This window comes from Ptychodera flava, chromosome 15 (genome assembly GCF_041260155.1).
Source record: "Ptychodera flava strain L36383 chromosome 15, AS_Pfla_20210202, whole genome shotgun sequence".
Classification (NCBI taxonomy): domain Eukaryota; kingdom Metazoa; phylum Hemichordata; class Enteropneusta; family Ptychoderidae; genus Ptychodera; species Ptychodera flava.
In genome coordinates, this window is record NC_091942.1 from 29,970,130 (window position 1) to 29,982,880 (window position 12,751).

At 38.9% G+C, this 12,751-nt stretch overlaps 1 protein-coding gene across 3 annotated transcripts in view; it reads right to left on the reverse strand.

Annotated features, from left to right (window-relative positions):
- The window catches only part of LOC139151843 (speract receptor-like), a 73,480-nt gene that overhangs the window by 38,489 nt on the left and 22,240 nt on the right, over nucleotides 1-12,751 (reverse strand). The window contains exon 1 of one of the 3 annotated variants that reach the window (XM_070724859.1): nucleotides 1,524-2,435. The exons of the other annotated variants lie outside the window; for them this stretch is intronic. Within the exon in view, the coding sequence (XP_070580960.1) occupies nucleotides 1,524-1,934 (411 nt within the window). The 5' untranslated portion in view covers nucleotides 1,935-2,435. Of the gene's footprint in view, nucleotides 1-1,523; nucleotides 2,436-12,751 lie in introns of those variants that run through there. 3 annotated transcript variants of the gene reach the window in all.

The window sequence follows — 12,751 nt, forward strand, 5'->3', positions numbered from 1 at the left end:
GGTAAATGATTTTCACGTAAATATTCGTATCCTCTGGTTCTAAAAATAGCTCAGCATTGGAATACTAATTGAAAGTAGACCTGGGTTTAAAAATCTCTAACAGTCTCTGGGTCGTGAGAGCAGTACAAATGGATGATAGCAAGGAAAAAAACAACTGTTCGTTTCGAAGCTTGTTATAATTTTGAGCACGTATAAAGCTGTTATGGAGAGAAATAGCAACGGAAAAAAAAACATGCATTCGACGTATGTTTCGACATATGTATGCAAGTCATTTAATACAGGGATTTGACCACAATGTGGTATATATTCCTGCTTTTTCAGTCGAAACACTCAATCATTAATCCTGATCAACCGCCGGTCACAATCTTTAATCTGGATTCTGGCCCGGCTTACACAGGAAATTGGGTCGTGTGCTGCTCGGAAAATGGTTCCATTTTATCAACATTTCTTTCCTTCACGCTGTAGTGTGCAAAATATAAAAGTATAACGCCGCTATCATCTGCTGCAAATTCTATTCAAAATTGCATCAACAAGTCGAAAAAGTGAGTGCGCAATAGACGCACCAGTGACATGAGTTGAAAAAGAAAAATCATCAAAACCATTGGAGCCATAGTATGTTGGTTTAGTCCACCAATTAAATCAGCACCATAGCAAAGGAAACACTGGACATCGTTGTTCAGTGATTTCATCTGATTGTGTGTGACGACAAACAGACGTTCCAACCACACCGTTGCACTGGCGTCGTCATTACAACGGCAGTCGTGTTTCAGGAAAGCTGGAGTCAATTCTTTGTTGTTATTGCTAACTTCAAGCAAGAGCAGAGGTGTATGTTTCTATGCCTTGAACAACACGCTATAGACAGCACACGTGGAAGCGCATATCTTGGCTTCTTTACATCGGGGACACTGTCTCAATATAGCTGTACATCTATCGACATTTTTTTCAGTATTGTCGCTGTCGTGTATGGCAACATAAGTTTTGTTATTTTCATTTGAGTGACGTAGAAATCAAATGTGCATTGTATGTTTCAGTTAGGACCAAGGCATAACGAGGCATGGCACAAGACACTTGCCCTCGTCGATGAAACGAACACGGTACGAATTTGAAATTGTTTGGGGAGAAAACTCAACAGCCATGCACTTGCGCATTTGTTTTTGCACGGCTGCGATCCTGGAAATGAAAAGTATAAGACATTGTTGATGCAGGGACGATGTAATTCAGGATATCTTTGTGGAATCTAAGTGTCTAGCAGACTCTGATGTGAAGCAGATTTTATGACGCGTATATATCTACCTAAACACTAGTCTGGCGTTTCAACTTAAAAGTTATTAAATCTGCTGGTAGGCATGACCATGCGGCGCTGGTTCTTCCGTATCCCCCCCCCCCCCCCCCGAATCAATTAGTGATGTCATCCGACTATACCTTTTGGATGTAAAATAATCCATCGCTATACAGCGCAAAGAAATTGATACCTGGGCGACTCGGCAAACCCGGCGGTACAAATTTGTTGGTACTATACTTACAAACGAAATCATCGGAACGTTCCAGGCAGCGGCTAGGCGGGCTTCTACGCGGCAGTACTCGTCCGGACCGAACATGACGTGAACTCGTCGTTCATGCAAAGCCGTGGTGGCGGAGATGGAAGCCAACTCCGTGAAATCGAAAAAACCCCCTCCCGTGTCCTCCACGAATACGTTCAGTTCATAACCTGGCAGTATGGAGCTACTGTTGATGATTTCTTCCCGCGCAATAACAAGTCCACCTGACACGGCCGCCCAGCTGAGCTCTTTGAAATAACCCGCTAGCAATCCGATTCTTAACTCCTTTGGCGGTGGGTCGGTAGTCTGGCTTCCGATGGCAGTTATGAGGGCTAGTATTGCCATGCACGTCACAAGACAACGTCTAAATAACTTATTCTTCCACACAGTTGACATTTTCACACGTACCAATACGCGGCTACGTGTACAAAGTGGAATCCAGTGAGAGACGGCAACTTGAAACTTGTCAACACAGATGGGACGTACCAGATCTGTCTAACTGCCTATGTTCGGTCTAATCCGAGAACTTGACAAGGCAAAACACTCATCGAATCCAAGTATTGTGGTTTCACAGTACACACAACCGCAAAAGAGTTCTACTAGCCAACATCGACCACGCACAGGTCCTCAACACTGCGAGCGTATGTATGAAAGGCGTCTCTATTTCAATTGATATCACACGTCTATACGTGTTGCAGAATACGCTATGAAAAGTTGACTGGCGGATTGCTGGAGGTGAGTGATCTCGCCGTCTTCGTTAACCCATTTCTATATCAATAATCGCCTTCCCTCGGTGATCCCTGGTTGTTTCGACGTCAGAACATTACAACAAACCTGGTAGAATGTTATCAACAAGGGACCTCGCCGCGTCCATCTCATCGGGTACATATAAGAGATGTGGCTTTCCAGATAACAGGCGATACCATTGCACTGAAAAGGGTGGAGTGGACTGCAGCTGTATAGAGGGAACTTTTTAAAATGTTTTAAATTGAATTCTTACCGTATGGACGGATGGCTGCGTGTTCACCAGGGAGACGGGGTCGACCAGAAGCATATCACAAACTGAGTTCAGACGTTGTCAATCTCGTTTTCCAGTGGTTTAATTCATAAAAAGTACATGGTGTCTGAATGTGCACTTGATGCCTTCCACGATTTTCTGATTTAAATGTCAGATACATCATCAAATGAAAATCGTGCTACACAGAGTATCTGTGTGTATGTGTGTGTGTTTGTTATTATCCCATAGTGTCTGATGGCACATCATGTTATCAGTTCAATATTCAGTTATTGTATCAGAGTCAGCGTAACCAGGCAAAATAAAAGCGAACCAGAAGGACTCACAGTGTCCGCTGAAAATTGCCACCCCACCTCTGGTTTTTCTCCCTGAGAAACGGTTTGTGGAAGGACAAAAGGTCACTAAGTTCATTATCAAGCTTAAAATTATCAACGACAGACGAGTGATAATTATAAAAAAAAAAAGATCGATATCAATGCGAAACGAAATTGCTGCAGTCGGGTTGCACATAGTTCAGTAAGCTTTATCTATACATACAATGGGAGCAAGTATGGCATTCATGGACTGAGATCGCTTTATTGAAGTTAGAGTTGCGCCTTTGTTGCGCTTCTAATACGGTTACGATGGGAACACTGGGAGAAGAGAGCGTAATTTGCGGAGGCCGCACTTCTAACATCCGGGACCTCTGAACCGATAACAGCGCAAACAAACATACACGCTCTGTCATATTGTATTGGAAAGCGATTCGGCGATTTGTCTATCTCATCGTTTCGAAAGATTATAAAAATAAATAATCCTACAATGAACATACGAATCCTGTAATTTTTTTTCTGTAGTCACACCATCAACAACACTGAATGCTGCTGGGAGTGACATGAGATATATGAAACAGTCATCAGACCTCCACCATTGAACAATAAACACTTTGAACTCTGTTGTAAGCCACTATTCTTTCATTCACAGTCTCCACCCTACTGTTCCTTTTATGCAGAAAATTGTCTCCGGTCACTTGTTTTTCTGAAAAAAAGAACTTAAGAAGAAAAAGAAAATATCTCTGTAACAAGAAAATATGGAGGGAAAAAGACACGAAAAATCAGTTAAGAAAAGCTGTTGTTCAAATCGAAATGGTGCATTGCGAATGGTAAAGACCTCATAGTGGGTTCTGTAGACGAAGACCAATTTAGAAACGAAGAAAATAAAGAATTCAAGTTCAGTGAACAGCACGATGTATCCGTGGATCATTCAATCGACAACTATGAGAAAAATCCGACTGGCAACTGTTTTGGAGAGTGCAATTGGTCATCGGCACGGAACTGCTGGCCAGACAGCGCAGTGTCTGTGTGTTAGGTGCGTCATGATAGAGTCGACAAGACACTGTGAAGGGTGTCAAACGTCCATTTAATTCAGTTCTTTTTAAAAAGCTACACGGGTTGTATCGAAGAGTCCGAGCGCTCATTCAACCGGGTACTTTTCACGTATTAGAGATCGTTCAGTTTCATACAATGCTACAAATTTACGTACTTGAATACTACATACATACACACACACATACATACATACATACATACATACATACATACATACATACATACATACATACATACATACATACATACATACATACATACATACATACACATACATACATACATACATACACAGACACACATACATACATACACACATACATACATACATACATACATACATACATACATACATACATACATACATACATACATACATACATACATACATACATACATGCATGTATACGTACATACATACATACATAATACATACATACACATACATACATACATACATACATACATACATACATACATACATACATACATACATACATACATACATACATACATACATACATACATACATACATACATACATACATACATACATACATACATACATACATACATACATACAGTGCAACATCGATTACATCAATAGTCCAAGACCACTCTTTGTACAGAAAAAAAAAACAATAATGAGAAATAATATCACCATTAGCGCTGACTTTACCATGCAAACTAACCGACAATCCATCTATGCTAATCAATAGCGCACACGTCAGTTGAATAAGATATCTTTAAATGCTGTTTATTCAGTACAAACTCTATTTACAGCACGTACACAGACGTGCGAGCGTGAAAGGAAACGCTCGATCGACGATAAATTGATTTCGATTGGTAGAACATGACATCTCTATCGATATTCATCGATGTTTGTGGCCAGTTCGTTCCACTTTTGACGGATCGCAAGGTCCTAATGGGTCTCGACAGTTATTCAGACCAGTGCTCAGCTTGATGCGATTAATATATGCACAACTTACGTCCCGAACGAGATGCGAAAGTCAATATGCGGTCACTGTGTTGTCAAGACAACTCAACAATACCTGTTTTAAGCGTACGCGTTCGTTGTGGTTACGTCTTTTAATCGCAAATGCGGAGAGAGTTGTTGACCTTGATCTTACCCCACACAACTATATTGGCCGTGAGGACATCTTCATAGAAACACGTTTGCCTTGACACTGACTTACCATACTTGAATCACTTCGGACAACTTCGATCAACGACAGGTTAGGGCCGTGTATGCGCAAGCGCAGATCGTCTTCAAAATTTGAAATTTTTAGGGATGGACCATTAGATCGTAGGAGGGGATATCAAACAAGAAGAAATGTCTACAGCTAAGCTGATTTTTGGGTCAAAACCATTCGCATCGAGGTTGGTCAATAGCAAGTGTGTAAAATTGAGAAAGAAGATAGTTAGCATTCTATGCAAATTCTGAAATATAATTCACGTTATTTGAATTTGGAACCTGAAAAACTGAGCATATCAGCAGCCTGATCCACCCCCCTACCAAGATGTAACGGCCCACACCTTATGCGACCCTCCCAGCGGTCTGAAAACGTCGACTTTTCGAAACAATTACTGTAATAGAGATGTTTGTATGAATTCCCTGGTGTATGCATTCACATATTTTACATGTACGCAGTGAGCTGAAATAAAAACACCGTTATTCACGCTTCAGAAGTTTTTCATAATCGAAACTATTTATCATTACAACTGATTAGATTTTTTTTATTTATCGCTGCCATTCGGCGATTGAAGTCATATTGTTGGAAAATAAAGTCTGATAATTACTCAGAAGATTGAAAGTCACGGCGGAGACTTCATTGCCTTGTGCTGGTGCATTGACGTTATTTATCAAACCATGACTTCGCGATGATAATTTGAATTGAGAGACACGAGTTGCTGTATAGAAGGAAAGGTAATATCGCTTTTTGTTTGTAAACACTGTGACAGGAAGTGCATTGTCAAATATTAACGGAAGTGAAAAGGCCAAATCTTTCACAACTTATCATTAGGGTAAAAAGTACAATTAAGAATTGATCGACACGTGACTTGATAAGAAAATAACCACACGAAACATTTGAATTTGCATTTCATGAGTTCCGCTGCTTTTTATAATACTGGCATGGAAATGACTATGTCAGGTTTAAAATTAAGTACTTTCATACCGAGCCAAGTCGGAAAGTCTGATAACAAGCGCCGATGTGTTAAAAGTCATTATATTACCATGCCCTGGCTGTCACATTTTGATTGGTCGATCTGAACCACGTGACTGACCACAAATGCACAGTAATGGTCTGTTTGCATGCCCGTGAATATGAATAATAAGATTAACAACTCAAAGTATCATAACTTTACAGTTCAAACGTAAATCATAAGCAATCACAAAATAAAATGGAGCACTTGTAGGTCAAGTTGAGATACTTTTTCTGAAAACATCTCCGGATTTGCCAATTTTTTACAACGCGCGTGACGTTTTGTCGCGTATTGCTCAGTTCTGGGCCCAGTTGTCGTTCGCTCCTGAAATTTTCGAAAATTTTGACGGTTTTCTTCGGTTTGTTGATAATATAATGGAAATAACAGACTCCGCACTGACCATTAACGTTTATTTATGGGCGCGGGCTCGAGGAAAGCCAAATTAACGGGCTCGGCAAGCCTCGCCCGCTAATTTTTGGCTTTCCTCTCGCCCTTGCCCATAAATAAACGTTAATGGTCAGCGCGTCGCCCGTTATTTCTATAATATTAGCTGGTGCCATTAATACATTTACGGCTTCATAGAAACTTGAAAATAAGCGAAGCGGCAGTAACGTCTGTTATTGCCTTAGTGTCGGGTCTCGATAAAAGGTGTATTTTTGGTTAGGGCATTGTTTCATGTGTTTCAGAAGTTACTCAGCTTACAGGTATTCGTGTATGCCAAAACGTAATGGTTATATATCTACCAGCATATTCGCTGTGAATCTTGTTCGGAAAATAGAGTATGTATGTCTTTGGAAGAGGAATATCACACTCATGACAAGTACAAACTTTGGCAAAATTGATCAATTTTTCAAGTTTTTTTTTAATGACACTTGGAAATACGCTCAGTCCTACAGGTTTACACGATGTCAAATTTGGTCAAATACCAGCGAAGCTAAAGCAGCTAGACTATAGACGAATATCAAAAACAAAGAATACATGACATGAACCAAGCGTTTTTAAATTCATAGTAATCTTCTACTAATAAACGAATATCTAGAATCGCACTTGTATTCTCTATAAACCTACTAACAACATATCTCACTCTTGTTTCTGCACCAAATTTTTTGTCCGGAAAAGTCAATTAAAGTTGATATTCTCGACTCCTTCATCTGTTACTGCAAAAAATTTAAGGGTACCCATGCCGTTACATGGTGTCGAAAACAAGGTCACTCTCAGGCTGCTGTAGCCGACAGTTAGTAATTACAATTATTGATAGATTTATTTTTTTATCCCAAAAAGTGAGGGCGTGAGACTAAAACAGAAAACAGTCTCTAGTAATCAAGCCATGAAGTCATAAAAGGCAGTATTGTACTCAGCTCTAAAAAAAGCAATCTTGTGTCTCGTATATTTCAAATTTATGGGCCATTCTTCAACTTTATGGGATGTCACATATAAATCAATGAAATGAATATACCCTGTTATAACAATAAAAATATTCACACAATAGACATTTAGAATCAATATCAATGTATACAACGTGATGACAACTGTTTACCTTGGAAAATTATTGTTATAGTCACCAGGCTATAGCCTTAGCCATATATATATATATATATATATATATATATATATATATATATATATATACTTAGCTTTTGCATCTACAATCAATCAACTGCAAGTATATCGTCGATTATTCAGCACAAACTTAAACTTCGTTGTATTCTCACGAAAGTCTCACTTTCACTTTCAGTTCCTCATGGTTTATCTGTTGTAATTGTGTCTGTTGCTACTGTCTGTACCAGGATAATTGTTTGTTTCTGAAATTGTGGCCTCTTGTTTTTTATTAAATGTTTTCCACATGCCTGGTGTGCTATTGTCTGAAACCGCTTTATTATGATACGTAGATGGTAATTTGTATGCCAAAACTCTCGATTTATAGATTTTCTTCTTCATTGCTACCGAAGTTAAAATAATATTTTTTGCAGCGTTAGAAACTAAATTGAGGATACCCAGATATCGCTTTACAAATCAGTGCACAGTGTTTCACCATAAGACCTATTTCTGTCTATTTCTATTCATAAAACCATAATCGTCACCAAGTGAACAGAATTCCGAGGTATTTGGAGTGCGTCAGCTGTGACACGTTATTTTGAAAAATGCGGGACAAATTATTATAATGCGCTATAGAGATGTTAAGAGCACAGTCTGAGTGCAATATCTAATGGCAGATAAATGTATGTATATATATATATATATATAAATATATATATATATATATATATATATATATATATATATATATATATATATATATATATATAAACGCACATATTCTACCTCGTACGATTTTTACGAGTGTATATATGACTACACCGATCAAATGATACATCTTGGTACTATTTCACATTCCATTACAAAAATTGAAGCTGTGGATAATTAATTGCCGGCGGACGAATTCTCTTTAGACCTGTGTTTTACCCTGTCATCTTAGCACGGAGTCTGAAACCAGTTAACCTACTTAGCAACTCGCTTAATTAGGGAATCCCAACCATTACCCCAAAACTTACACGGTGCATCAACACGTCGAAATAATAGGCGGATGCATTGACAGAAAAATGTGTGTACACTCGATGATAAGACGCCCTCACTCGCCACTAGTTACAAATATTAGGTTAGTTCGTTTATTCATACAAAATACGTAATATATCTCTTACGCTGAAACACTTTCATACATAGATATACGTATAGTGACGCATAGATAGATAGAGAGAGATACATACACACACGCGCGCACATATACATACACACATACAAACATTCACACATACATACATACATACATACATACATACATACATACATACATACATACATACATACATACATACATACATACATACATACATATATGTAACAATCAAAATCGCTAATAAAATTAAATTGTGTTTATATTTTTGAAATATTGGTGATATTGATTACTAACGGCATGATTGAGCAGTTTTAAGACCATGGAATCGCGATGGAAAGGATATTAAAATCTGGACAGTTTCTTTTGATCAAATCATTCATCTTTGCATGAAGATGACATTTACAACTCATATCACTATACGTATTCTTCATGATATCAAACGATTTTTTTCCATTCAATCCAATCGCTAAAACTGCTCAGACCGAACTTGTACGGAATAACCATATGGGCAACTGTTTCAATATAACGCACATTGGCTGTGATCGAATGCATGTACGTGATTTGAAATTGAGTCTTCGGTGACGAGTTTCATTATTGTAAAGAAACAGAAATATGGATGATTGTGGCACGCAGAGCGTCAACAATGGTAGATAAAAATCACCTGACTTGTCAGCATTATCCCTGCAAAGTGCTTCCACCATCAGTCGCACTTAATATATAAATCACTTCCCATTTATGAATTACAGTTTATTTAGTGCACAGAAAATCCTCTATTGAAGCTTTTAAGCTTTGACCGTGAACGCAATTAACGTCTCTTGTGTAGGCTGGAGCCCTTGCTATGCCGTTTACAGAATTGTACGTTCAACGTGCTAGATGTCAAGGCAATTGAGTTGTCATGTGTATGTCTATGAAGGCGTGTCTTTGCCTGTGTGTGTACCCATCTGATGGCCTCTCTGTCTTTTCAGCGAGGTGTCAACTACTTCGAGTATTTTTCTTGACGAGAGAGGATATACAGGGCCCTTATTAGCTTCATTTCGTCTTGAGTTCATTCCTAGCAACCCCGGCGACTCAGTTTGGAAAGGTACTCAATTTTTCTGGATGCATTGTGACGATGCATTGGTGACCGTCACGACATACTGTAATGTAATTTCATCTTCTTGATTAAATTTCACCCCCTAGGACACTTTTTGTATTCACTTAAGTATTTCAAGATTATACGAATTCACTACTAATATGCACCAGAAATAGATGAATTGTAAATTAAAGAATTTCCAATCATCTTGATATGGACTCGAGGAGTTGGATACTGCCTCTCGAATTAGACGTCCTCATAGACAGAGTTGTAATATTGGAATCCGACCTATGGTCCTTCCCTATATAACCTCTTCATGTAAACGATCGAAATGTCTCTCCATTCATCCAGATTCATTGTCAGAATAATAACGACGTCGACATCTGTATTTACTAAAAACCGTAGCCGAATGTTTCTTCCCTTGTGTGATGAAAATTGAAACGCAACGCAAGCGAATGCAAATGCCTTGAAATTTCAAAAATTAAGTAACGCAGATGAAGATAATGAAAGGCAGGTTATTAAATAGTTATCCGACATGTCTACATAGAAGTAAGTATGGCAATTTTTGTAAATGACTGGAACAGAATACAGAGAAGCAAAATATGGCGCCATCGGGCAAATTGTAGAAGAAGAAGTGATATGGGGAATGGGAATGTTACTCTCTTTGGCCTACTCTGAATATTAGAAACAATTATCTGCTGAATACACATGGATGGATGGATGACAAACTGATAGTTTTGAAATTGCGTACTGAATTGTTTTCAGAGAGAGAGAGAGAGAGAGAGAGAGAGAGAGAGAGAGAGAGAGAGAGAGAGAGAGAGAGAGAGAGAGAGAGAGGAGGGAGGAGAGAGAGAGAGATGTGGGGCGGAGGGAGTGGTATGGGTTTGCAGTAATTCATTTTTTCAAATAAGTGAAAAAATAAGTTCGTCGCGAATACTGAAATACTCACTGAATATAGCGATAGAAACCCATGAAAGCATGAAGCGTATTTAATAAGTTCTGTGAAGGCAGTTGTCTTTTGAAAATCCGACAGCCTGTGATGACTACACTGTGACTTTAATCGAATATGACAGAGTAAGTGCATGGTACCCACACTGCAATATTTCCACCATGAAATGCAGAAAACACCGATGCGAAGTACGTGGTTGATTGTTGTTGCTGCAATATCATGACGTCACACGTGCCGAAAGGTTATCTGATGCACTGTATTCACTATTTTCCCGTCGAATACACAGCTATCTCACTTTGACTCAGAACCAGGGAGTAGATTGTCAGCGTAGAGTCCGCTGAGCAGATATAAAATGAAATACTCAAAGTGACGGGTTGACTTGCTGAGGTCAAATAAAACTGTTTCTTATTTGTCTTTCTGAAACCAGTCCTGGAAACAGGATTGTATCAGGTGCGTAAATCATATGACCTAACATGGGATAGGCCCTTGCGATGCCATGAACGGCGTCACTCATCTGCGTTTGTATTTGTCGCCGTCGGAGAAACATGATTGACACATAAGTTGATAATTCAATTGCACTATTGATTACGCCCATCGAAAATCCCTTATATGAGCTGCAAACGATTTATTTTGACATGTCTTCCCTTGGAATGGTTTTGTAGATTCGTCACAGGAATGTTATAGAAAATATTTAAAAAACCCTCAACGTTGACTTTTTAACCGAACGTCAATATCTGTGATCTTTTACACGGGAGCAGAAACATAGAAATATATAGAGGCCGTTGATAGAGGCTCAAATGTTTGCCTTTTTTTTCTTATTTCTTTTTTGTTCTGGTGGCTCAGTAATCTGAACTGTATCAGTAGTTTCTAGTTTAGTAGGCGTCTAATGCGCTATAATAATGCAATTTAAGAATACAAGCACGAAATTCAAATTCGGCCCGTTTTTTTTATGAAGACAAAAGTAAGAAATCTTGACTGTAGGGGATCGCAGCTGTAGCGCCCCCACACAGCCACCTCACACACATACACACACACCTGTTAACGCTGATACCACTATCCCCCCGACGACAAATAGCAATGAGGGTCACACAGTCAGTAACCTGGCAGCTTCTTTTAATTTAATCCGCTTTCATATTTCATTAACATCAATCTTGGCTCAAATACACCTGTTGACATAGCAACGGCCTAATGTGTTGTGAAATATCGACTTTTAATGTTCACAAAAGGGGAAAATATTTGAAGACAGACAAAGGGCTTGTGTGCTTTATAATTTTATTTGTGTAATTGCCTAGGTATGATTATAAAGAGTGCACTACCGTATTGACAAAGCTATTCTATCGATGATGTAATTTGCGGCATCAGGAACGCGGGCGTATCTGAGTCTGCTCCATAAGCCACAACCTGTACTTTATATTTGCTTTGTCCATTCTTGGCAATTTAACCAGTTATGAGAGTATTACAAGGCGGTAACATCAATTGCCAACTTCCTCTCAATTTCAATTTCGTCTGTCTTGCACGAAATGAACATGTCAAAGGCAAATTTTGCTGATTTCCGAAAGGAGCGGACTTCCGCTCGTTGTCTCCATACGTTACACGGTAGTCAAGGCGGGCAAAGTTGTCGCGGCGGCATTTCCTAATGATCTTTTAAACACACGCGACATGTTCTTTGTAAGTCTATTACCTGGGTATTTAAACTTTGTATGGCTTTGATGCAGAAACGTTTCAGGACAATTTTACGGCTTCTTTAGTGTTCATTTAATGACAGGAACCCGACCATCACGGTTGTCTTGTTGGAAAAAGTTATTAAGCGACATGAACTCGTTCGTATAGCTGCACAACACGCATCCTTCGGTTTCAACTATGCCGATCGTCCTGCACAATATTAAATCAATGATGATGATGATGATGATGATGATGATGATGATGATGAT